Raw genomic sequence first — 26242 nt, forward strand, 5'->3', positions numbered from 1 at the left:
ACTGAATGTCTACGCTTAGTTTCAGATTTGGGTTTTGCCTGTGCAGACTGTGCATTTATATTTAGAGGAGTAACCAACATGAAAACCAGAGAGCTGCCTGTGGGTGAAAAACAAGCAACTCTGAAGCTGAGAGAAGGTGGAAAATCAATCAGAGCCATTGCACAAACATTGGCCATAGCCAGTACATCTGTACTGGAATGTTGTCACTGGTGTACTAAGTAACAGATGTCGAACAGGTAGACCAAGGAAAACAGTACTTGATGACAGAAACATTATAAGTGCTGTAAAGAAAGACCCTGAAACAACTGTTAGTGACATCAGCAACAACCTCCGGAGGGCAGGAGTGAAGTTATCACAAGCTACTGTTGGCAGAAGACTTCATGAACAAAAGTACAGAGGCTTCACCACAAGAAGCAAACCACTAATTAGAAAGAAGAGTAGGAATGCCAGGCTGGAATTTGACAAGAAGTACAGAGACAAGCCTCAAAAATTCTGGGGCAAACTTTTATGGACTGATGAGACAAAGATTAATCTAAGGTGATGGAAAGGCTGAAGTTTGGAGAAAGAGCCTGGCTCTCCCACTCCGTATGATTTAAATTAGCCCCCACCCCCACCCCGCCACACCTGGTTTCCTCAGTCTTGTCATTATCAAGTTCACATGTGTACGGTTACTTCCTGTTTTACTTTGGTAGCCCTTTTCTACTTTCCTCATTACCTCGTGTATTTATTGTTTGCGTCCTCCTCCTGTTCTTTGTAGCATTCTCCCTCATGTTGTATGGATTCGTGGTAGAAAGGCTCTTATGTTATTCCCGGCTGATGCTCTGCTCAGTCATTTTTGTATTTATTCTTTCTTTTGGGTATTCTCCAGCAATAAAAGCTGTTTGAGTTACTTCCCTTTTATTGAGTCCTGCATTGGGGTCCTGTTCCTGTCTGCCCTACAGCAGTGTTTATGACAGATCCCAAACATACAAGCTCATCTTTGAAACACAGTGGAGGTAATGTCATGGCATGTCATGCAGTACAGCGAAGATTGTTGCTATGAAGGAGGAACTGTAGATATAGATAGAAGCCAACACCATTTTTGTGCTCGTAAGTTGGACATTTTAGTCTGTGGAGATAGCCTGAAAACCTCTGAACAATTTCATTCAATGTGAGTATGCAGAGCTCTAGACCTTCAGCTGGTTCTGTTGATGATTTGTGCTGTTGTGTGAACAGATAGTGGTCTTTCTCATGCAGGACTGTTGGGGGTCTGTGCCCGTTAGTGCAACAGTGCATACTGTGATAACTTTTTACTAAAAGCTGTGATCACAAACATGAACCACAGGTTGGTTGCCGCAAAACATCTGAGCATTCAGCGTTTGCAATGATGGTACCTCAGTGGTAGAACAATCTTTTATAGATGATCAGCTGAGATCATTAGTAATGTGTTTATTTGTGTTGAACTCATTCAGCTTTGGTCTAACGGAAGAACTGAGAAGTTCAGTTTAAAATTGCTCAGTTATGTTAACCCAAAAAAAAGTCATAAATGGCAAGTTAAGTTGTCAGCTGTTGTAATTGAGTATGTGTACCTTTTTATGTTTCAAATACCTGAAAGACATTGACCCTTTTCTATGGTTCTTTTCTCCTGCTATTGAACAGTAAATGTTTTTAATTATTTGTTCTTTCTCCCTCTGTGAATCGCCACCTCATTGTTTTGGAGGGTTTTGTGTGTCCCAGTGATTCCAGGGGCTCGGTTGTCCAGGGCTTTTGCCTCTGGTAGGGTCTCCCAAGGCAAATTGGTCCCGGGTAAGGGGCCAGATGAAGAGCAACTCAGAGGGACCCCTATGAGAGGGATGAAATCAAGGAACCCACCCAAGGAAACTGCCTGGATTAGGGTTACTGGGGCCCCACTCTGGAGCCAGACCTGGGGAGGGAGCTTGTGGGAGAGTGTCTGGTGGTTGGTGGTGCAAATTGCGGTTTATTCATAACAAGCTCCGTGTCCAAATGTAAGGGTGTTCATAAGTGCATGGGGCACCAGGACACCAGATTATCAGCTCTGCAGCTGTATGTTGTGGGTGAAAAGAGGAGCTGAGCTGTCACCTTGATCTCTACCTGGTGGTGAGTTGGATCAGGTGGCGAGGGAGGATGCTGGACAGGTCTGGCGTGTCCAAACGTATAGTGAGGATGTGCTGGGAGTGTCTGGCAAAGAGCCTGGTCCGCAAGATCTTTAATTCCCACCTCCAGCAGAACTTCAACAGCATTCTGGGGGAGGCTGGCAACATTGAGTCTGAATGGACCATATTACACACCTCCATCATCAGTCCAAGCTGTTAATAACTTTTATATCTGTTTTTTTTTTTTTAATAAAGACAAATTAAAAATCACCCAGTCAATGCAGTGCTAACTGGTGAAAGCTGAAAATTACTGTTTGGAGAAAACTCTAAACCCAGACTACAGCTTAAATGATTATCCTGTCCATGTTTTATGTAGCTATGGTACAGTCTGTCATCCTCATCAGCACCAGAAACCTAAAAACGCCATAACATAAACTATAGTGTTGTAACATTACTGCAGACAGACCTCTTCTGTGTACAGTATCTGAGGAAAATTATTACAGAAAAAATTTTCACATAATTTGGGGGCACACACACACACACATCTACATCCTGTGGGAATCACATCCTCCCGTCACTTACTGGAAACATTTCCTTCTTGTTCCCTCTTGGTGATGTCAGAATCCAGGAAGTTGTAAGAAAATCTTTTAATTGTGAAACCACAGGTTGCTAAGTCATATTTCCTGGTATTAAACAGAATTTAAGCCCTTTGTATCCTCCAACTTTCTCACATGACTGGGATTTAGTGTGACAGTGTCACCCTTTAGCTTGACAAATCAGAAGCAGCATAATTCCTTTGTGACTTGACTATAACCAAGATCCGATCCTCCAGTGTGCTGATGAATCCTTGAGGATTTGACACAGGAAGTTTTGGTGACTCAGGTCTGCGAGTCATGCTGTGGTGGTACGATGTGACCAGACATGTCCTCACTCTCACATCGAGCTGGTCTTGGTTTGATTTCCACCCAACAGTGACTGAGCAGATTCTTTCTCACACATTCAAGCTTTTAACTCGTCTGACTAGTACAACTGCAATAATCCAGACTGGAGTAGGGTTAACTGACCTACGACCCTTCTACTTCCTGTATTAGGTCACATTGCCCTACCTCAGGGTTTGTGTGTGTTTTCATATTCATATTTATATGGAGTATGTGTGTGTTTCCTGTGTGAATCTGACTTCACTGTCCTCCCTTTTAGATGGATGAATTTGAAGATTGCTGTCAGCCTCCTCAAGCTGGTTCCCATAACAACAGGAGGATTTGGTCTCTGACCACCAGAGCCACTCTGAGCGTGCTCGGAATCACCTTCCTCGTGCTGCTCTACAAAGGTGTCAGTGGCAAGGTTTCCCTACAGTACACGGATGCTTGTTGATCACCTTGCAGATGTACCCGTCAGTCAGTCAGTGAGGTCTTTTGTGTTTGACGACTGCAGCTGAAAAGTTATTTAGTGAATGTTTATATGCTTTAGGAGTGTTTGACAGGCGTTCAGTTTTATTTTTGCTCATGTTTTATTTCCCAGTTTGTTCTGACGTGCCACTAGGTTGAGTTCTTTACTTTCTTTCTTTTAAACTTACTTTGTACCTTAAGTGTTTGAGCAATAAAAGTTTTTCTTCTGAGGGTCACTTTGTCATGTGGTCAATCTGAAGAGGATGATCATTATAGATAATGAAGCAGTTTCAAAGAATACACGGACATTTTCTGGTCTTGAAGTGTCTAACCCAGAGTTTATAGGAATTATGCATTAGCAGAATGCTACTTCCTGTAATGGCATGTATTTCCTTGCACTTTATAAAAATCAATACTATATCAATACATCTTATCTAGTGTCTTTACGTCACTAGATAAGATGCCTTATCTAATGAGACAACTGTTGTAAATTGGAACTCAATAAATAAAATTTTATTTTAATGAATACTTGCAAAGGCTAAAAATAATTGGAGCACTTTTGTGTAGCAAGCATAAAGTTTTCTTTCACTCTTATTCATTGAGGTCTGTCTTGTTAGCACACTCTGCATGAGTTGCTAAAATTTTCAGAACAAGAGGAATAAAAGGAGGTAGAACTGCTCTCTGTAGAGTGGCTCTGACTGTATTAAAACGATGGATGTAGCCACTGTGATGTCACCCATTGGTTTGTTTTAGAGAGTCTTGGCCATCGCCATCATAGTGTTTCAAAACATGAAACCGAGTTGTTGAGAAACTGAGGACACGTCACACTCATGCAGAAGTGACATGCATGTTAGTGCCTGCCCTAAACCCAGCACACCCTAATTTATTGCCCACTTTACTTGAAATGTGACAGTAAACTTGAACAGAGAAGCTGAAACCATACCTGTATCAGGAAAGTGTTTATTGAAGCCATAAATCAAGTGAGTAGTCGGGTCATTTTTTTATAGGACCTCTTTTTGCCCCCTGCTGACCATCTCAAAGATTGCAGCTGTAAGGCACTGCAGAGCAGTTATTACACCCACTACTTGGTCCTTTTTTATATACAGTCTATGTGAAAATGTGAAGCCCGCTCTCACAAATATACAGAAAAATGTCAAACCAAGAGTTCAATAGCTTCTCAGAGTTTTGTTGGTGATGTATGGTTGCCTTGCAACAGGCAACTGCAACATTTCAAGGAGATACACTTTGCCACTTAGTGTTTGTGGGTGCATTTTCTAACAATGAAGGGGATCAGAGTGCTTTTTCCACTTGCTGGTAGTCATTAAGCTAAATGAATTGTATCCTGACCTCGGCAAACATAAGCCATAGACATGAAAGTGATATCAGATTTCTGTCTAACAGACAGAAATTCAGTGTGCATTTTAAAAATATTGAAGTGAAATCCTGTTAAGTTAATGGCTAATTTTCCCTTTAGCTGCCAATGAAAATGTTTAAATATTCAATTCTCTTTGAAAATCATAAACAAGATCGTGTTGTCTGTTTTTGTGTTATTTCCTTTGCAGCTTTATCCTAAATCCGATTTTTTTTTCTTTTCTCTTCGCAAAACATGCAATGATGACCTTAATGCGATTTTGGTAAAGAAGTGAAAAAAATTATTTCGATAAAATTGGATTTATATTACAGAGTTATTACAACTACTGCTGCAGCAGCAAAAATCAAATGTGTTCAAGGTCCCGAAGAGAGCAGTGAGAACGCTCTAAATCTCCTTGTTTTATGGGTTTCTTCCACGGGGATCATGGGAAAAATCCAATTTGTCCATTAATCTCATCTGGTCAGGGTCTCCAGACCTCCGCACACACCTCGGGCCAGATCAAAGATGGAGGAAACGCCGTGTGACAGTGGTACAGACTTCCACAGGAGACATCAAAAAGATTGCGATAGATAATCCAATTGAAATGGACGCATCACCTTTAGGTGCTGGTCTGGGAGAGTCGATGCCCGTTTTTTTCTTCTTTTTTTTTTAAAGCCATCATTCCCGGGTTATTAGAGTGATAGTTTGTATAAGGCTGTAAAATAACTGCGTCATGCGCTAGGAATCTGAGAAATTATTCACCTGTGTGGCATTTGGCTACGGCAAAAGGCGCTTAACTTAAGCAAAACACTAGTTTGATTTATTTATTTAAAACAGGTCTTTATGAATATGCATCACACCACAGCCATGTAAGAAAAACATTTAAAAGTCACCATCTTCATTGTTTATGCGCAAAAGTTTTTTGGTTTTTTTTTTTTGGAGCCTATTTTTCGCACTGCGTGCGCCACAACCACCTACATTCATCATTTCTGCCGTTTTGGCTATTTTATCTCAGGTGACTGACAGTGGGTAAGCGTGCAGTGTGAATCCTCCCACAGTGAGCTCCTTCCCTGCGCGCGTCCCTTCGGTGCGATTTGAATGAAGAGCATATCAACTTGGACCATATCTCCGGAGCTCCGGTCTGGACGCGGGCCAAGCCCGTCTGGTGTCAAACCAGCCTGAACAGATACTCTCAGACATCTCATTTCTTCACCTCATTCCTGAGACGGGACTCTGCCCACCCCTTGTGTAAAGCAATTTGAACCTGATAGCACATCATCTGCGTATCTCCCCTGAGAATCGTTGCTGGACTATTAAGAGAGTCGCTCTTAACCTTTTCTTCATAAGCGCATTGCCACTGTGCAGAATCCGAGCCAGCCATGCCTTTTACGAGCAAAACGTCTGTCCTCCGACTGTCTTCTAATAGATTTTTAAAACGAGTTTGAGTCGGTGATTCAATTATTATAGCTTCTGTTTTATTTTATTTTTCCTGTCATCTGTGGAAATGCTCCGTCCAGACCCATAAAGGAACAGAGTTTGGTTAATATGCACTTATTGCCAAGTGGAATATGTTTTTTTTTATCTGTAGCAATCTGCTGGCTCACAGCCGAGGTCGATGCGTCCTGGTGGTAAGTTTTGTTTTTTGTTTTTATCCCTTTTAATTTACATATTTGTTCAAATGCAAAAGCTCGTGCACGGCTTTCTTATTAAAGTGGTACATAACGTGCACAATTTCAAGTGTGTGTTTTTATTCTGTCACCACTGCTTCAAAACAAAACAGTTTCGTATCCTTTTTATTTTACATTTTCCGCCCACATTGAATGACTAAATTCCCCCCATGGCTTTCATAATTATTTTTTTCAGCTTGTTGAATATTTGGACAGATTAGTTTCCAGGCTGAAGTCATTTGATATAATTTAATTTCTCTTTATTTGCTATCCTTCTCTTGAATCTCTAATTAATATTTGCAAAGCTCCTGTTTCCAAATTCCACAATACATACCCTGTGATATTGAGATGGTATTTGGAGAGAGAATTCCTTTTTTGTTTCTGCTGCTCAGTCTTTCATCATCTTGTTCTGCAGGTAGAAGGGAGTGTAGACTTGTTAGGAGTGATCTCAGCAGATACTTCTCAAGAAGACACCCTCTTGCAATTTTATTTTATACATATATATAAAGTTAAGGTCTTCAGTTACCTTACAAAGCTCTGGTTTCTCATACCACAGCTGCCATTATACCTGTTGGATTATTTGGACTTTTCTTGGCAAAGTAAAAACAAAATTATTAGAGTTTATTCTTTACCCTACTCAATCAACCCAGAAACATCCCTGCGTCTGCTCACCTTTCTGTCCATTTACCCTCCCACTCTGTAGGTACATGAGCACGCTGGGCTCCCAGGTGATGTGTGACAACATCCCTGGTCTGGTGAATAAGCAGCGCCAGCTGTGCCGCCAGCACCCCAAAGTGATGCAGGCCATTGGGGCTGGGATGAAGGACTGGATCTCAGAGTGCCAGCACCAGTTCCGCAACCACCGCTGGAACTGCAACACCACAGCCAGGGACCACAACCTTTTTGGACGCCTGCTGCTACGCAGTGAGTGTCAGGAGTGTTAAAGCCAAAATGAGCCATTCATCTTACATAACATTTAAAGAAAAGTTTAGACATTAAAAGCTTGAAGAGTGGGGGTTGAGGTAATTACACTTATGAGCAAGTCACTGAGCCTCCTGAAGATCCAGGGCTTCTGCTGGTAGGACAAAACTGAAGGTTACACATGTTGAGTGGAAGGCTGAGTAATTAATAAATAAACTCTTAAGCTTTAGGCTATTTGGACCAACTTAAAAAAAAAATCCATCCTAAAAGTCTGTTTCACTTTGTCCTGCTGAATCAATCCATAACCATTCGGTGAAAGCTAAATAAAGCTTTGGTCTATCGAATATAGATAAGAGCATGATTTGACAGAGGCTATTATAGTCATTTGACTGATTGTCTCAAGCATGTCTTTTTGAATGATTTCTTTTTTACAATACGATTATCTACATGGGTCATCGTTGCAGTGAATATTATAAGATGCAGTGAAGAGGTATAAAAAGTGCCTATAAAGTATCAATCTTAGGGGCTGTCAGTCTTGTAAATGCTGCATAGATAAGAGCACTGCTATATGCTATGTGAGTTACATTACCAGCTCATTGTTCACTGCTGGCACCATCTGAAGATGAATTGCTACACAATCAAGTATGTTACCGTGCATCAAAAGCATGTTTGACCATATGCCTTTAAATTAAACTGACAAATCTTTACAAATAAAAGTTTTTAAAGTGTCGGGTAGATTTACTGCCACTGAAAGGATTTCTGGGAAACCGACAGACACGCTCCTTTTTGTCAACAGAGTTGGATCACATTTCACACCTCGTCTCACTTTACAATCATACATTTCTCACGTCACTGCAGCCAACTGGTTTCTCCGTCAGTTTCTTGTGTTTTGGTCACTATCGTGTTTCTCAGCATTTTGTTTAAGTGCTGTTTTGACCGCTTGGTGGACAAATGTCCTACTGAAACAATTTGTCATGGCTGGAGAAATGCATCTATAACAGTTCCGAGCTAATAATTTAAAAATGTTACTAATTTATTTGACAAAAACAGCACTCGGTAACTGGTGAGAAATTCCAACCTCTCTTTCTTTTAGTTCATTGTAAAACAAATTCTTAGCTTTTTTTTTTTTTAACTATTGAACAATCTATTGAAAATATCTAACAGATTAATCAATAATAATAACTAACTAGTTGCAGCATTATGCTGATTTCAGTGTCAAAATCAGTAACTCTTAAAGTAAACTTTAATTTTAATGACTGATTTAGTTTCATCACAGTGTTTTGGTGTTCCCTAGAATCCCTTTGCTTGCTGTCTCAGCGGAGCTAATTACTCTCCGCTCAGCTCGTTCAAATGACAAACTGCAGAAATTTTGACTCTTTCAAAATAAAAGTAATCCCACCACTTTCAAGAGCCATGTCAGTTTATTAGCACTGTTTATCCTCTCTGGTGATTTGCAGGAGAAGACGCTTGATTTATTGACAGTTTCAAAAGTCTAGAGAGGACACCGGCACAATTTTTCTTTTAGTTTTTTTCTCCTCTTTCTAGCGGCAGTGGGTGAGGGAATGCTACAAATGACACCTCCAAAGCGGTAAAGTGTAATTAGCAGCATCAGGAACCAAGCAGTGAGTAGCAATACGCTGCCTGTCACTGTTTGTGACAGATTGGAGAACAGAAGCATCCTGTCAAATTTTTTATGTAATGGCAAACTCTCAGCAGCAGAAATCAGTGTGTATCTCCTGCGGGGGCAAGTTGAAACATCTTTCTTTTCTTTTCTTTTTTTCCTCTCTTATTGTCTATGGAGGATCATCAGGACCTGGCGACCTGATGTTCCACTCCCATGCCCTCAGATTTAACCTATGATGCGGAGCCTTTGACTTAGTGCATTTCATGTCTGGGCCTCTAATCAGCCATGTGGTATTTGGACCTCCCAGCCAGGCCGTGTCACACAGCATTATAATGGTACACTGAGGTCCTGTCTGAAGCACCTTCTCGTCAGTGTCAGCGGGCTAATTTCAAACAATTACACAGGAGCTCTCCCTCCCTCTTGTCGTGTTCTGTCCGTTTCCTCCTTATTAACTTTGTTAGGCACACTCAACTTATCTACTGGACCAAGACACCCACATACTGATATCACTGCGTGTGTTTGGCAGAGCTGGGAGTTATTCTTTTTCTAGTGCTGCTATGATACCTGAGTTTCATTAGTCTTACTGACTTTCTTTCAGTCCCTTTTATAGATTTAGTGGCCTCCATTAAAAGTTGTAGTTCTGGGAATTTTTTAAAAACTTTATTTATTTATTGTAGTCAATATATTTTTAGGAACCAAAAATGACTGAAATCCAACATACACTTAGCCTGCACAGGTAAAAAAGGAGCGTGCAACAATATCAAGAATACTTTAAAAATGTATTTTATCAAATGAAAACATCATATATATGTAGGCTTGGTTTTGAAATCTTTTTTTTTTTAAATCAATTATGTGTCTTCAACTTTCAGCAGCCATGTACATGAGCGCTTTTTCCTGCATTTATTTCTCAGATGTTGCACATGATAAATATATTGTAGAAAATTATTATTGTAAACTGGGATACTGGGATATATTTACTATCCTAGTTGGAGATCAAAGTCTGTTTTTAAATATTTTTAATTACACACCAACAGCTCTAAATGATCATTTATCTGGCTTGTCCTTCTCAAAATAGGCTTTCATGTATTTATTTTGGCCCTGAATTCTGTTTGCAGGTGTTCTTCTCAGCTGTGATGCTGAGATCACCATCTGCGTTTAATCCCACACTAAGTGTTTCTCACAAATAATTATTATCCTCATATTTATATAACTATTAATTATATAAATAACAGGATTGATTTCGCCAGACATTTTCAGGAAACTATCCATTTACTGTTTATGAAGATGATCAATTGTTGCAGTTCTAAACTGTCATAAATCTTTCTTTCATTAGCATCACTGTGTGAGCATTTATGTGTGTCACAGGCAGAGGTTAGACACAAACACACACTCCCCACCTCAGCCTTTGATCCTGCTCAGATCTTTCATCAGATACGTGCAGAGAGAGATCAGGGCTCTTTATCAGGGCACTGCTGGTAAACGTTAGCTGTTTATCCATCTTGGAGATAAATGAAGTATTTTTTTCATGCTTTGAATAAAAGCGTCTAGCAGACAGCAACAAACACGGGTCCTACAGGTAGCAGCAGCAGCAAAAGGGTTATTCAGTTTGACAACTGTTCCAACAGTATGTTTTTATCAGGAAATGGAAAGAAGCATACCTGTAATCTTTTGACCCTGTCTGGATTGATTGCTAGTCTTACATCTGCAGTTTCTGGGAAAATATATTAAAATTTCAGTCTATGTTGATCATCATCTAACAACTTACATATCACACAGTACAGTGCTGACAAATCCCCTTTTTACACCAGGGAAAAATAACAATTTTCAGTTATAAATGAAGCTACTTGAACACATTTGTGCCTTATGGGTAAAAGGTAAAAAACAAAAAAGCTGATGCAGAAGTGCCAAAAAAAATGCAGTTTGTCGAGTGAATCCCCATAGACTCATGTTAAAATGCCCAAATTTAAACAAACAGAACAGTTTTTGTTTCTGTAGCTAATTTAATAAAAACTGTACATGGAGGGATTTTTTTTTTAAATTTAACTCTCAATTATGCATAAATGTAATTCTTAATACAATTTTATGGGTGTTTACAGTCTTAATTATCTGTAACAGGTGTTTGCTGATGATAAGCGCTTTGAGTGCTCATATCTGAGTAGAAAAGCGCTATATAAGAACTAGTCCATTTACCATTTACCATAAGCATTTGATCATATTAAAAGAAACTGTAAGGAGTGTTTAAGTTTCTCCAATCAGTAGCCAAGTCGAGCCATCCATCTTTCGCTTATCCTTTTCAGATATAAAGGATAATTTAATAAAACAAAATCAACATCTCAAACTGGGCTTAAATCCAAGCAAAGAGGTGTGTCTTAAAAGTGGATTTAAAAACTGGCAGTAAAGAGGCCTGTCTAATGTGTAACAGCAACAAATTCCACACGCAAAAGCCCTGTCCCCACTGTGTCCTTGGCACATCCAGGACAAGATGGTCAGCTGATCTGAGGGGAATGCAAGTGCAGCAGCTCAGAGAGGTAGGGCGGGGCAAGACCATTCCTTCCATCCATCCATCCATCCATCCATCCATCCATCCATCCATCCATCCATCCATCCATCCATCCATCCATCCATCCATCCATCTTCTGCTTATCCAGCACTGGGTTGCAGGGGCAGCAGCCTAAGCAGAGAAGCCCAGACTTCCCTCTCCCCAGCCACCTCCACCAGCTCATCCAGAGGGACCCCAAGGCATTTCCAGGCCATCCAAGAGATGTAATCTCTCCAATGTGTCCTGAGTCTACCCTGGGGCCTCCTCCCGGTATGCCCAGAACACCTCACCCAAGAGGCACCCAGGAGGCATCCTAGTCAACTGTCTCTTCTCGTTGCGGAAGAGCAGTGGCTCAACTCTGAACCCCTCCCGAATGGCTGCACTCCTCACCCTATCTCTAAAGGAGAGGCCAGCCTTCGGAGGAAGCTCATTTCTGCCGCTTGTATTCACTGTAAACCTGAATACGTTGAATCTACTTAAAAAAAACAAGGTAACTCATTGCCTTAAATTTTTTAAGTAATGAGCATCAGTTGAATAAGTGCAGTGGACTATGTTCAATGTACTTGAGGCCCTTTTGGAATGGAATGAAAGATCTAAGTTGAATGTACTAATAACAGAGTTTCGTTAACTAAAGATAGTTAGTTTAAGCAATCACTCATCACCCATTTATTTAACTCAGTTTGCACTACTCCATTACCAGTTGAACTAAATTGTATGTTCTAATTGACCAAACTTTTTTTAGCGGGGGCAAAACCCGATGATATTAAGTTGTTTGAACTCAAACACATAATTACAATAAGATAGACCATCAAAAAGTACAGTCTACTCAGAATGAATAAGTAATGTTGTGAAATGACAGATATTTAAGTAATATAAACTCAGTTTATTTCAGTAGGAGGTGTTGATTGGACTTAAAAACACAATTACAATAAAAAAGGACATGAAACAGTTCAGCTTACTCAGCATTAACAAGTAATGTTCACATACTAGGCAATTTTAATTCAATTCAATTCAATTCAATTCAATTTTATTTATATAGCGCCAAATCACAACAATCTGTCGCCTCAAGGCGCTTTGTATTGTGGGTAAAGACCCTACAATAATACAGAGAAAACCCAACAGTCAAAACGACCCCCTATGAGCAGCACTTGGCGACAGTGGAAAGGAAAAACTCCCTTTTAACAGGAAGAAACCTCCAGCAGAACCAGGCTCAGGGAGGGGCAGCCATCTGCCGCGACCGGTTGGGCTGAGGGGAGAGAAAGACATGCTGTGGAAGAGAGCCAGAGATTAATATCAATTAATGATTAAATGCAGAGTGGAGTATAAACAAAGTAAATAAGGTGAATGAGAAACAGTGCATTATGTGAACCCCCCCAGCAGACTAGGCCTATAGCAGCATAACTAAGGGATGGTTCAGGGTCACCTGATCCAGCCCTAACTATAAGCTTTATCATAAAGGAAAGTTTTAAGCCTAATCTTAAAAATAGAGAGGGTGTCTGTCTCCCGAATCCAGGCTGGAAGCTGGTTCCACAGAAGAGGCGCCTGAAAGCTGAAGGCTCTGCCTCCCATTCTACTCTTAAGTATCCTAAAATAATATCCTTTTAAATAATATGGACTCAATATTTTTAAGTCGAATCAAAATCTGGGTTTACAGTGTTCTATTCTGTTGGTCACTACCCAAAGCTCGTGACCATAGGTGAGGGTAGGACTGTAGATCGACGAGTAAATCGACAGCTTCACTTTTACGCTCAGCTCCCTCTTCACCACGACAGACCGGTGCAGCGTCCGCATCACTACAGATGCAGCCCCGATCTGTCTGTCGATCTCCCGCTCCCTTCTCCCCTCTCTCGTGAACAAGACCCTGAGATACTTAAACTTAAACTCCTCCACCTGGTGCAGGAACTCATCCCTGAGCCAGAGAGGGCACTCCATCTGTTTCCGGCTGAGGACCATGGCCTCAGACTTAGAGGTGCTGATTCTCATGGCAGCCACTTCACACTCTGCTGTGAACTGTTTCACTGTGAGTTCAAGGCCACCACCTGATGAAGCCAATAGGACCACAATTTGTGCTCCAAATTTCAGGGGATCACACTCCTCAACCTCCCCGGTAAGGTTTATGCCAGGGTGCCGGAAAGGAGGGTCCATCTCTTAGTCAAACCTTGGATTCAAAGTCCAAATGTCCAATCTAAAATTACTGTCCATCCTAAAACCCAGGTTTGTGACAGTAGGTACTGTGCTAGAGGACCCATGCCCACAGTACAAGACCCACCAGTGACAAAAACAATCACCTCTGTCTTCTTTTTATTAAAATACAGAAAGGCGAGAGCCATCCAAGTTTTTAGTCTCTCAAGACGCTCACTTAAAGTCTGTACCGAGCAGGCCGCCTTCTGTTTTAGGGGCACATAAGCCCAAGTATCATCTGCATAACAATGGGAAGTGATTTTGTGCTTTCTAAAAATGTAACTGAGGGGGGAGGAGATACAAAGAAAATAGCAGAGGTCCAAGTATCAAGCCCTGCAGAACCCCACAGGGCAATTGAACAGAGGAAGATCTCAAATTGTTTGGACTAACACAAAGTTCTTTAGCCAGGTATGATTTGAACCACTACAGAGCAGTGCCACAAATTTCTACACAATTCTCTAAACAAAATTATTAAAATATTATGATCCACTTTGTCAAAGGCGGCTGTTAAGCCTAAAAGAACTAGAATCACATAATCCCTTGAATCTGTAGCCAGGAGGATGTAATTAAAAACCCTGAGCAGTGCAGACTCTGTGCTACAAAGAGACTTGAAACCAGACATCAATATACTTTGTTCTAGAGTAAGCCTGTTTTTCCACTAGCCAAAATTGACATTTTATTTTGCAGTGAATTATGGGTGCTCCTTGCTAAACTAGCTAGTTTGCCACCACTAGTTTTAGCTGATAACTCATAAGAAACACAAACAGTTGAAATCAACAAAGAAGGTCTTCAGCTCCTATTCATATTTGGGCATTTGGGTATGAATTTTATTCAAGTGGAAGAGGAAATGGGATTGGTGAGGGTAACCCAGTGTAAGCTTTTTCAGATTGTCTTCTGTCTCCTTAAATTAAGCCTCAAAGTTTTGGTGTAAACATTTCTCCTCAGTCTTTACGCAAATTATTATTTCTAAATAATTCAGCTTTTTTCTGTGCATAATAAAAATATCATCCTCACTGTGAAGGCAGCCGTGAGGTGGCCTTTGTCTACGCCATCTCCTCGGCTGGAGTGGTTTACACGCTGGCGCAAGCCTGCAGCCAAGGTGAGCTGGATTCCTGCTCTTGTGATCCCACCAAGAAGGGCTCATCACAGGATGCCAAAGGCACCTTCAACTGGGGAGGCTGCAGTGACCATGTGGAGCATGCCATGCGCTTCAGCCAAGCCTTTGTGGACGCCAAGGAGAGGAAAGAGAGGGACGCACGTGCACTCATGAACCTGCACAACAACAGAGCTGGCAGGAAGGTGAGGAGTCACTGAATGGCCACCTGAACACATGCAGGAAAAACTCGTGGGACTTTAAAGTCCTTCAGTTTGACTTTAGACATTAAAATTACTCTGTATAGAAGTTTTATATATTCATCCAACACTTTAAACATTCAAAATGAATTGGACTGGCTTCTAATTTAGATTTCAGATATAGATGTAAAACTTCATTAAATCTGAAATCTGTACCATTCACTCTCCATTTTCTCCCAAATTTGTTTCCTGTTGTGCTCCCCAGGCTGTGAAGCGCTTCATGACACTGGAGTGTAAATGTCACGGCGTCAGCGGGTCATGCAGCATCAGGACCTGCTGGTTGTCAATGGCCGACTTTCGCCGCACGGGTGACTATCTACGGAAAAGGTATAGCGGTGCCGTGCAGGTTGCAGTGAACCAGTATGGCACTGGCTTTACGGCCGCTCACACACACTTCAAACGTCCCAGCAAGAATGACCTGGTCTACTTGGAGGACTCACCAGACTACTGCATACGGGACCACGAGTCAGGTAAACAGTGACTTTTACCATCTGGACCTATCTGATCACAGTCCCTGTTAGGAGTAAGCAGTGATTCGGAAATGTACCTGTGAAAAGACACATAAACCTACAAGTTAAGACCATTTAGATGTTGAAGGTGGTTTATTTGTAACTGGGTCAAATAAGCCTAAATGCTCTACATCACCCAATGAACCAAACTAAACCAGGAGAAATATCCTCGAGTTTAAGTGCATCACTTCAACAGCTGATTGGTGCCCTTAAAAGAGGAGCAGGTGTGAACAGATTTTCAAATGCTTTATCTCAGGTAGCTGGTTGAATTTGCATGTCTAAAATTCTCATAAGTTCAAATTTGCTGGCATCTCAAACTTGTCTAACTTCTAATTTTGCCCTCACCATCATGTGCCAGAACTTGTTACAAAGTGCTGTTCTTTTCAAGGCTTTTTGGGACCACACTTAGAACTTCTATGGAAAAAAGTTAGAACACTTGCTTTTCTTGTGTAGGTGCAAAAATTTCAAAGTAGACCCCCGTGTTCAAGAGTTGCTCGAAATGCTTTTAGTTTTTATTAGAGTTCTGAACATCTTAAAGTTATTTTGTAGAGAAACTGACAGCTGTTGACCATGACCAACATTTTTCCAATGCCCTTTGTTTGCTGTCTAGTTCAGCAGTTAAAGGGTCATACCAGTTGATTTCATCTGCCATATTTTGAGGTTCTATTGGCTCAAAGGTTCAATTATGTCGTAGAGAGCAAACTCCCTGCAGCTTTACATGTTATTGTCAGAGGTGGCCAAAGTACTGACATTCTGTACTTAAGCAGAAGTACAAGTACTTGTGTTAAAAACTACTCTGATAAAAGTTGAAGTACTGGTTCAAATTCTGTACTCAAGTAAAAGTAAAAAAGTACAGGCTCTGAAATGTACTCAAAGTAAGAAAGAAAAAGTAGTTTTTTGGAGGACGTTTCTACCTCTTTCTTACATCTTCCTCCATCTGAGTGAAGCTATCTCATTCTTTGCTCTCTTAAAATACAGCAGCTGTTCTTTTAGCTAGCAGACACACTGTGTGACAAACTGCACACACTTTTTTTGTCCTTTACGTTTTCTGTCACTTATTTTCCTCACCGTTCTGGCGTATAGCCTCTATGTAAAGCGCGACTTCCTCTAGCTCTTTTCGGTTTTCGAGCGAGCTTTGCAAGAGCCTCTCCTTTTACCGTGTGGGGTGTCTGTTCCCTCCTTCCCGCCCTGTTGTTGCGACTTCCAAGAAAAAAACGCTCGCAATCAGGAGCCGGCTCCCACACTGACTGGAAATGCAAACGTTTCTCAGACGTGTTAAACCTAAAGTAACGAGCTTGTCTTGAAAATGTAAGAAGTAGAAAGTACAGATACTTGTGTAAAAATGAAGGGAGTAAAAGTAAAAAGTAGTCAGAAAAATAAATACTCTAGTAAAGTACAGATTGCTGAAAAATCTACTTAAGTACAGTAATGAAGTATTTGTACTTCGTTACTTTCCACCTCTAGTTATTGTATTATTGCAGGGTCTTTACCTTACAATATAAAGTGCTTTGAGGCGACTGTTGTTGTGATTTATATTTAGTACAATTAGTTAAAATATTGTAATAATATAGAGTCAAAATATCCACAGTAACAGCAAACATCCCAGGTTGAACTGTCCTGTCAGGTCAGCAGTGTGTGAGTAGAGGGTTAGAAAAAGAGCAACATATCTCATGAGATTTCTCAAAACCTTGGTGAACCCAAAAGTTTTCCTCTGTTGTTCAGATATGAGGAAGCATCTACACTGAAAACTGATCCTTTACTTTTGATGACATAAGGTGTAACTGTTTGAGCAGCAGGGTTGTACTCATGCTTTGTTTCTGAGGTGGTAACTACAGTAACTCCAGATGCCTGTGTCAGGAAAGAAGTGTGTCTGTGTGAGTGTAATCTGTGTTTGTGGACATGTGAGGCTACAATAGGAGAGCAAGTATGAGAAAGAACATGTTTGTGTTTGAAAAGCTCATGCGAGAATGAAGATGAAGAGGAGGGCATGAGAGTGTGTCTCGAGCAGAAGGTGGATGCCTGACAGGCGGCAGATGATCCGTGGCGATCGGGTGTCAGCCAGTTTAAGACCCATTACACACTTCTGTAGGCTGAAACCTTAGAGGACCACACATCATTATAAATCACCAATGTTGGAAACACACACACACACACACACACACACACACACACACACACACACACACACACACACACACACACACACACACACACACACACACACACACACACACACACGCACACACATGCACACACGCACACACACATACCTGAGGGCATGACTGGCCTAAAAAAAAGGGCAGATTTCATTGGCAAAACACCAAACAACACACACATTTTAGAGGTGTGTGTGAGAGAGAATCTGGGCAGCCAACCTACAGATTTACCCCACCCAGAAATATTCTCTGTCTTCTTTTGTGATTCTATGAGAGTTTTGCATTTATCTCCTTGTCTTGCTTTTTTTTTTGTTTTTTTTAATTCTTCTGTACTGTGCATGAGTTGCACTGGGCTGTGTAATTGAGTCACAGATTTTCGGGTGTATTTCTCTCAGAAATACAAAAATTCTGAGTCACGGGACAACGTGCCATTTACTCTGCGTGCAGTACGAATTATCAGGCCCCTTCACAGTCCTTTCATTTTATGACCTTAAAGAGTCTGTTAAACCTGCTATGATGCATGACTTGCTGGGAAATAAGAGCAGTGAATGTATTCTCATGAACACTGACATATGCAAATGTATACAAACAAAAATTCACTTATTTTAATCGTATAATTTCATAATAAAAGAAATTATTAAACTTTACAATTTCCCCCAAACTGCAGTACGCTACAGTACGTCTTTCACTTAAACAGCTGAAACTAAAATGCTGTGCTGCTGTAAAGAGGTACAAATGAGTTGCTCCACGCTCACCTTTACCTGACCTATTTTACCTCACCAAACAAAAGCAGGTCCAGCAGATTTAAGGAATAAAACAAATACAAGTGCATGGGCAAATCCAGGTGTCCTGTGCAATTTTGTGACAAACATATTTAATATCCAAAACTGCTTTTAAAGGGAACCCTCATAATTTGCACAGTAGTAGTAGATGGTGGGAATTAAGGGAATGTGGCACATCAAAGTCCCTGATTGACAGCAGTGAGGTTAATTTCTTGTGTTGCTCAAACCAGAGCCAGCACAGCAAACCAACCACCAAAGGAAGCCATTAAATGATTGTATGGACTGCTGCAGCCTCCTCGCACCATGTAAGCCAAAACCAAACAGCCCATTCTACTCCTTTACAGCGCTCTAGCACCCCCCCCCCCCCCCACCCCCCTTCCCAAAAAAAACCCAGCCCTTCTGAGAGCAAAGCAAAAGTGCTTTGGATCTGAACCAGTGGCTCCAGCCTGCGTGCCAAAGTATCCTTGGGCAAGATACTGAACCCCACTTTATCAAAGTATGAATCTGCATGAACGTTGGATAGAAAGCACTTAGGTGTAGAAAAAAGTGCTTGTATGAATGGGTGAAAGAAGACATGTTATATAAAATAGAGTAAATAAGAACCAGTCAATTTACCATTTAATAACTGCAGGTGTCATTAACAGCTGTGCAGTTAATCAAACTTTAATTTCATAATTATTGAAACAAGGTAACTGAGATAAAAGAAGTTTTGCATCTCGTTTCACCTTTCAGCTCCCATTTTACTTTTCTTCTCTTTTAAAGATCACATTCAGCCCCTTCTAGGCTGTGCGAGTGTTCGTTCAGCAAGAAGTAAAAAAGTATAACTATAGTGTAACTATAAGAAGATTAGATTTCCTATTGATGCTTACAGGAAAGAGGGAAAGACATTAGATTGTCTCTAAGATTATAGATCTGCTCACTACTTGAGATCCACAGGATCTTCTAGGAATGGTGATGCTGTTTTCCAGAGAACTGATTGGTCAGTAGGTTGTGGTTTTGCACATATTGATCTCTTATTTCAAACATAACCTCCTCCACAGCAGGTTAGGGCTGCAGTAAAAGTTGCAATAGCAGTGTACTCCAATAAGAGGTTAACCACCATCCTAACTTTGAAAACTCTTGGTTACCTCACTAAGCACCTAATCCTGCTTTGTCTAAAGGCCCCTGGAGGTCTTAGGGCCCTGCTTTTCAGAACAAGTTGAGGCATTACAGTAGCCATGGAAGTTTTATGGGCTGTGTACATGTAAGCAGGGTGAGGTTACACACACATAAAAACACACACAGTGTTCGTTTTGGGCCTCTCATGAGAACTTAACATTCTCCTTCTTTAAAGACCAACTCCTCTGAGACACACAGACTCAAACTTGTTCTTAATCATAACATGCACTCTACGTAGACTCACCTGCTCTCTCTTTTTAGATTCACAACCACGAAAAGTATTCAGCCTTTCTCCCAGTGCACGCACATGCAAACTTGCCCTCAATCATGGAAAGAAACAGACTAAATCTATTCTCACACAGATAGACTAACACACAAACAGGCTCGGGGCCCACAGAGACAGCGAGACGGCCCCGCTGTGCCTCTTTAAAGTGTGAAATCAATTTCCCTCGGCCCTGAGGCTCAGGTGCTAAACTCATCTCTCGGCGCCCCCTCATCTTAATTCAATAAGCAGACGCAGGGTGATCGAGGGCTGCAAGGTAGACTCTGGCCGTGATGTCACCCCTAGCGGGGCTGCATACCTTGGTTGATGGGCGGGCACATTGCCAGAGAGGGGAGGGCTTCGGGTCATGTCCAGACATATTACCTGGTGAGGGAATGGTGCCGAGGGAGCGTACACGCAGAGTGAAGCAGAATGTAAACACGAGCAAATTCCAGAACAATGTTCGAGATGGTACTTGAAGCCAGTTTTTTCAAAACCTTTATTTATACAGAAGTCAGCAGAACACACACACACACACACACACACACTCTTTTTCAGCAACACTTGTGCTTTACAGTCACACCTGCCCAGAGCAGCAGTCCTGCAGCACAACGGCACCCGAGTTCAGATGCTTCACAGCAGCTTTATCAAGATGTTCCAGTTAAAAGGCTGCGAGATTAAAAACTACAAAAGGCTGCAGAGTTATTGGTTACACCAGATGATTTAATGATTTCAAGTTTTTTTGGTGGTTAATTTTTACCCTTTAATGTTTACCATTGTTCACGCTGGAGTGATTACTTCTCTCGACTGGCCTTTGAGTGCCTTGGGGTCCCCTCGGATGAGCTGGTGGAGGTGGCTGGGGAGAGGGAAGCCTGGGCTTCTCTGCTTAGACTGCTGCCCCCGTGACCCGGCCCCAGATAAGCGGAAGAGAATGGATGGACCTTAAAGTGTCCAGGAATGACATCTAGAAGGTCTGGGTTCGATTCCACCTTGGTCTGGGCCTCTTTCTATGTGGAGTTTGCATTTTCTCCCCGTGTCTGCGTGGGTTTCCTCTGGGCACTTCAGTTTCCTCCCACAGTCTAAAGACATGCAGTTATTGGGGTTAGGTTAATTGGTCACTCTAAATTGCCCATAGGTGTGACTGTGAATAACTGTCTGTCTCTCTGTGTGAGCCCTGCGACAGGCTGGCGACCTGTACAGGGTGTACCCTGCCTCTTGCCCTATGTCAGCTGGGATAGGCTCCAGCCCCCCTGCGACCCTGAACAGGATAAGCAGAAGAGAATGGATGGATGGATGGGCGGGGTCCTTTTGATGCAGAGGAGCAGCAGCTTTACTGAGTCTCCCCTGAACAATTGAGGTCCTCACCCTGTCTCTAAGCCTGACCCCAGACATCCTTTGGAGAAAGCTTCTTTCTGAGCAGCAGTCATCAAAGTTCCTGGTAGTCTGACCCACTGTTTCCAAAACTGGTTGTAGGATCATGGAACTTTCACATGGAAATTATAGATATTTATGTTGCAACTAATGAGCATTTGAGGTTGAGTTATGATGTATTTTTCCCAAAACATTTTTCCATGACTTTGATGGAAAATGTCATGAAATCAAGGGAAGATGGGAAGGAGTCTTCAGAAGGACTTGGGAAAAGATGATTTTGCACTTTCAATAACTATGCAACAAGATTTTAAACAAAGAAACAATTCTAAGCTATACATATCTGACAGATACATGGATATCCTGCAGCTTCTGTTTGGTAATATTTGTCAACCTTAAAAAGAAAAAAAAGGAAATCATGTAATTTTGATATTTTTATACTTAAGTGCTGTGAAGGCATCCTGGACTGCAAAGCATGAAGTCAAAACCATGAAAGAGTACGACTTCAGAGGTGGTAGCTTCTCATGTCAGAAAAGCAGCCATTCCCACGTGTTTTATTTAGGCTGAAATCACAGGGATGAATCTTTCCCACACCCAACACATCAATGTTTGTTGTCCTGCTATCAAAGGGAAATTATCTGGATATCTAGACACAATAACCCAAATGCTCCGCTCACAGTGATTAGATAGAAATGTGTGAGATTCTGTTGTGGTCTGATCGTTTAAAGGAAACAGAAAACACTCACATTTAACATCAGCTGATGAAAGCTGCTGATACTGCTAAAAAAGTCCCTCTAAAAACTCACATGGATGGTTCACAGTTTGGTTTTCAGTCGAATCTGCAGTCCCACACAGTTTCATTATAAATTAAGCTCTAGCTATTCCCTCTGCACACAAAACACGGGTATGTTAACCGTGTTTGTGGAGATGGAAAGTGTGTGTGTGTGGGTAGCTTGAGTTGAGATTCAGGGGAAAGTGAGTGTGTACATTATCAGTGAGGAGATGGGGCTGTGTGTGTGTGTGTGTGTGTGTGTGTGTGTGTGTGTGTGTGTGTGTGTGTGTGTGTGTGTGTGTGTGCGCGCAAGCGTTGGATGTCTCTTATAAAATGAACAGCTGATGAAGTGTGGGAGTGCAGGCTGATGGCTCCTATCATCAATCTCTCATCTCACTTTCGTTTGTCTTACTCACCCCCCACCCCCGTACCCCCAAATCTCATCTTCACCGTACAGACGGTAGCATTATACTCTGCTCCCATTGGCTCCTAAAAACTAATAGAACCATTCTGATTGGACAAATTGCAGCTTAACTGCTGCCAAGTCACATTCCACAATACTGCAAAGTGTTTTTTTAAGCATTGATATCATAACCTTCATGGTCACTTTTCAGAGGAGCATTCCTTTAGGATGTCCTGGTAATTTCCCAGTAGGGTTGTCACCTCTTTAACCAGAATTAATTGCCAGTGTATGTGTTAAACAGCCCCACCAGTAAATTTTCTTTTGGACGGAAACTACTGAAACATGTTTTTGCTCTTAGTGAATGAGTGTAATAGTCATTCAGTGGAGAGGTGCAGCAGCAAGTGAACAGGAAGATAGTTCTGGTGTAGAATAAAACAAGATGGAAGACACTGGTGGGAAAAACTGCTTTATTGTCTGCCTTTCAAGGGTGATTTTTCCTTATTTTTAAGTTTAAAAATGCAAAGACATTTTTCAAAGGAAGGATTACTTAAGAACCTTTACTTATCAAATAGACTTAAACTTGATTTTCTGTGACAGCAGAATGAGGATTACATCTAGTATTTATAATTTTGATTATGTTCATTTTTGTAGCTGTAGCATTAGTTGCCTGCAGGTTAGTCACATTTAAAAATCATTCTTAATGGCTTCGTTTTGGTGAATTCTAAAATTTAAAGGACATGATTTACATGAAACACTACATGCAATAGCATAACTTACTACCTGGATTCACACTAAAATTTCTTTGAGGTTTCACAATGTCAGTGAAACTGGATTGAAATATAAATAATCTATAATTAATTTTTTAGAGCAAGTTGAGCACCAACCTGTCCAACCACAGAGTTTGATGTCACAGAGTCGGTTAGTTCTTGGTGTATGTTAACTAATTAATAATAGTATTTATACTCGAGAACTCAATGAGGAAAAAAGAAAACAGTAACTAAAAAGGCATCCAATGGGTGTGACTTTTGTATTGTCTCTGACTGCGGCAATGAAATTTATAGCTAAAAAGCAAGATAAGATTGTCCATCTTCATTCAAAGTCTCATTTTTAGTCAATCATGAATGTTTAAAAATAGGAAAAATAATTCCAGGGCATCACTGAGCTCCTTACAGTCTGAGATGCAACCTAAGCAGCGTCAGATGGACCGAAACATAATGTCCCAGGTGTGTGCCATCCTGGAGTTGAACTACCTGTGCAATCTCTGTAGGCTCCAGGTATCACCTCATGCTACCAGCAGTGTCACCAACCCTAACCAAATGCAAAACTAGTGAAAAAAAAAAGTCAGAAAAGATGAGGAGGGCAAAATATCAGTGTCCTCCACCTGTAAAACCATTCCCATCATCTCACTGTTGTCCCTCTAGTGCACCTGTTAATTTAATTAACACCAAAGCAGCTGAAACTAATTAACAACCCCCTCTGCTGCTGCACTGGCCAGATCAATATCCCAGAGGTTTAACTGATGTGATGCTTTACTCTGATTAAAAAGTGTTCTTTTAATTTTTTTTTAAGCAGTGAACATCAGTAACTATATTTCATACACGGGCAAAGCTCAAGAAGAGGATCATGCATACCAGGAATGATTGGTTGCGTTGCTTCTTTTAATTTGTACCTATTTTTAAAAATGAAATGAGCAAAGATTCTTCTGTTTAAATGACGTTTCTTAGTTGCCTGATAAACAGAGAAATTTGGGCAAAGCTGGTTTCAGTTAAGGCAGCAGGAAGTCTCAGAGTCCAGCGCTTTCAAACATGACGCTCAGGTCTGCTGTCACCGAGCTGTGGGTAAATGTAACAGCACTGGTGCTCATGGCTGGAATCATCTTGTACTGAGGAAATGTTTGCGCTCTAGTGGTGAACGAGTATTCTTTAAGGGTGTTTAGGTCAAGGATTAGATTTTCCATAGTTAATAAATTATCTACTCATCATTAGGGTAGGAGCTACAGATCAAAATTGGTTTTAAAATAATTGTGCATTGTGTCTGCTGGATAAGCTAAATGAAGAAACGTTTCACTCTCTCCCTCCAGGGTCGATGGGGACAGGAGGGCGGGTCTGCAACCGGACGTCCCAAGGTGTAGATGGCTGCGAAGTGATGTGCTGTGGCCGTGGCTACGACACATCACGCGTGAGCCGCACCACCAAGTGTGAGTGCAAGTTCCACTGGTGCTGTGCGGTCCACTGCCGCGACTGCCACCAGCAGGTCGACGTGCACACCTGTAAGGGCCAGACGTGACCTCGTCAATGCTAAACGTGACCAACGTTAAACCAGAGCTCATACCGGGCATCCAAACTCCTCCTTTCCTTCTCAGCTACATATCTGCCAATCCAAACGGTAATCTCGAGTCTGTCTTTAGTGCCAAGCCCTCTGAAGGTCTGATCAGACACAAACACGTCACTTCTTTCTCCTCTGGGAGCTTCCAGAGACTGAGACACTAAAAGCCTGACCGTTGAATGTCTGTAGCTGTTGCTTTGAGAATGCATCACTTCAATCTTACAACAACAAACCTGCTTTTTAAACCCCAAAATTCCTTCAGTATTTCAGATTCCTGCTGAACCAACATCAAAAAACAGTGACGAGCAGGAGAAGCTTCTGTTTGATCTGTTGGCTCCATTTGGGACGGTTTGGAGATGAACTATTGATTAAATTCTCAGAGAGGCCCCGAGGACTGACCAAATATACACTGAAATGTAACTTAAATTATGTGCATTATCTATTATAATTTTTTTATTATGTAGTTTTGTTCAGTCAGCAGGCACAGAGATTTTCAGCTTCTTCCTGTGCAGCCTTCAAGACTTCAAACTTTAGCACAAAGCAGAACCTTAAACTCTGCAGCTTTTCACATCATTTTTCAGCTTTTTTTTTTGTCTTTAGATTTGTTCTCGTGGCACCTTACACTTTTATCAGCAAACCATTTTAACCTAAAACCCACAGTAAGATCAGCATTCTTTTCTCTGCTTTTTTCCAATATAACGTTAACTGTTATGTCAGTCTGATCCAACCTAACGTGTCACAGGCATCTCGCTCCCTCACTGTCTGCTCATTTGAGGCTCTCTGCTGAAGATGTTTGATTACGTCTCTAAAGATGTTTGATTTTCATCTGTCTATAAAGAAAAAACATCCAACAGGGAAAAAAACAAAACTTCCACAACAGCAAAACATGCTGTTTTATCTTTATCACATTAAATCTCTTTGAGTTCTCATTCAGAATGACTCACAGGAACGGTGCAAACTCACTGAGTGCAGAACCCACAACACCTCTGCTATTACTTAACTCTGCTGTGGGCATTTCATTATGCAGCAGCAGAGATGAGACACCTGTACTGGATTTTTTTTTCCAAATATCAGTGGCACTTCGGTACTTTTATATAGGACTTGATAGAAGTTGAAACATTTTTCAGCACTTCAAAATCCATAATTGGCGCCATATATGCTGACATGCATTTCACTCTTACTAGCTTCTCCTTCTCTTTTAAAAAGGCTGTAATAAAAACAATGCTGATACAGTAACATGTTTGATATAATGAAATGTTTCAGATTTAATACCTCTCACAAGCAAATGTAAGAGTTCTAAAGACATTTATGAGCTTATATATTTTTTTAAGTATTTGCAGAAGTCGTTGTCTTCTTCTTTTGGCTGCTCCCTGCAGGGGTCGCCACAGTAGAT

General features: G+C 41.2%; 2 protein-coding genes across 2 annotated transcripts in view; both read left to right on the forward strand.

The window, feature by feature from the left end:
* The window catches only part of asz1 (ankyrin repeat, SAM and basic leucine zipper domain containing 1), a 43599-nt gene extending 39912 nt beyond the window's left edge, over nucleotides 1-3687 (forward strand). Inside the window, exon 13 of the mRNA XM_030731045.1 lies at nucleotides 3291-3687. Coding sequence (XP_030586905.1) covers nucleotides 3291-3464 — 174 coding nt within the window. The 3' untranslated portion in view covers nucleotides 3465-3687. The remainder of the gene's footprint in view (nucleotides 1-3290) is intronic.
* Nucleotides 3688-6374: 2687 nt separating this feature from the next.
* wnt2 (wingless-type MMTV integration site family member 2) lies at nucleotides 6375-24810 on the forward strand. Its single transcript, XM_030731639.1, has 5 exons — nucleotides 6375-6457; nucleotides 7200-7420; nucleotides 14783-15060; nucleotides 15320-15584; nucleotides 24605-24810. Exons 1-5 carry the CDS (start codon nucleotides 6375-6377, stop codon nucleotides 24808-24810), a joined length of 1053 nt encoding a protein of 350 aa, XP_030587499.1.
* Nucleotides 24811-26242: the final 1432 nt, after the last annotated feature.

Source organism: Archocentrus centrarchus, chromosome 6 (assembly GCF_007364275.1).
Source record: "Archocentrus centrarchus isolate MPI-CPG fArcCen1 chromosome 6, fArcCen1, whole genome shotgun sequence".
In the NCBI taxonomy this organism is placed as follows: domain Eukaryota; kingdom Metazoa; phylum Chordata; class Actinopteri; order Cichliformes; family Cichlidae; genus Archocentrus; species Archocentrus centrarchus.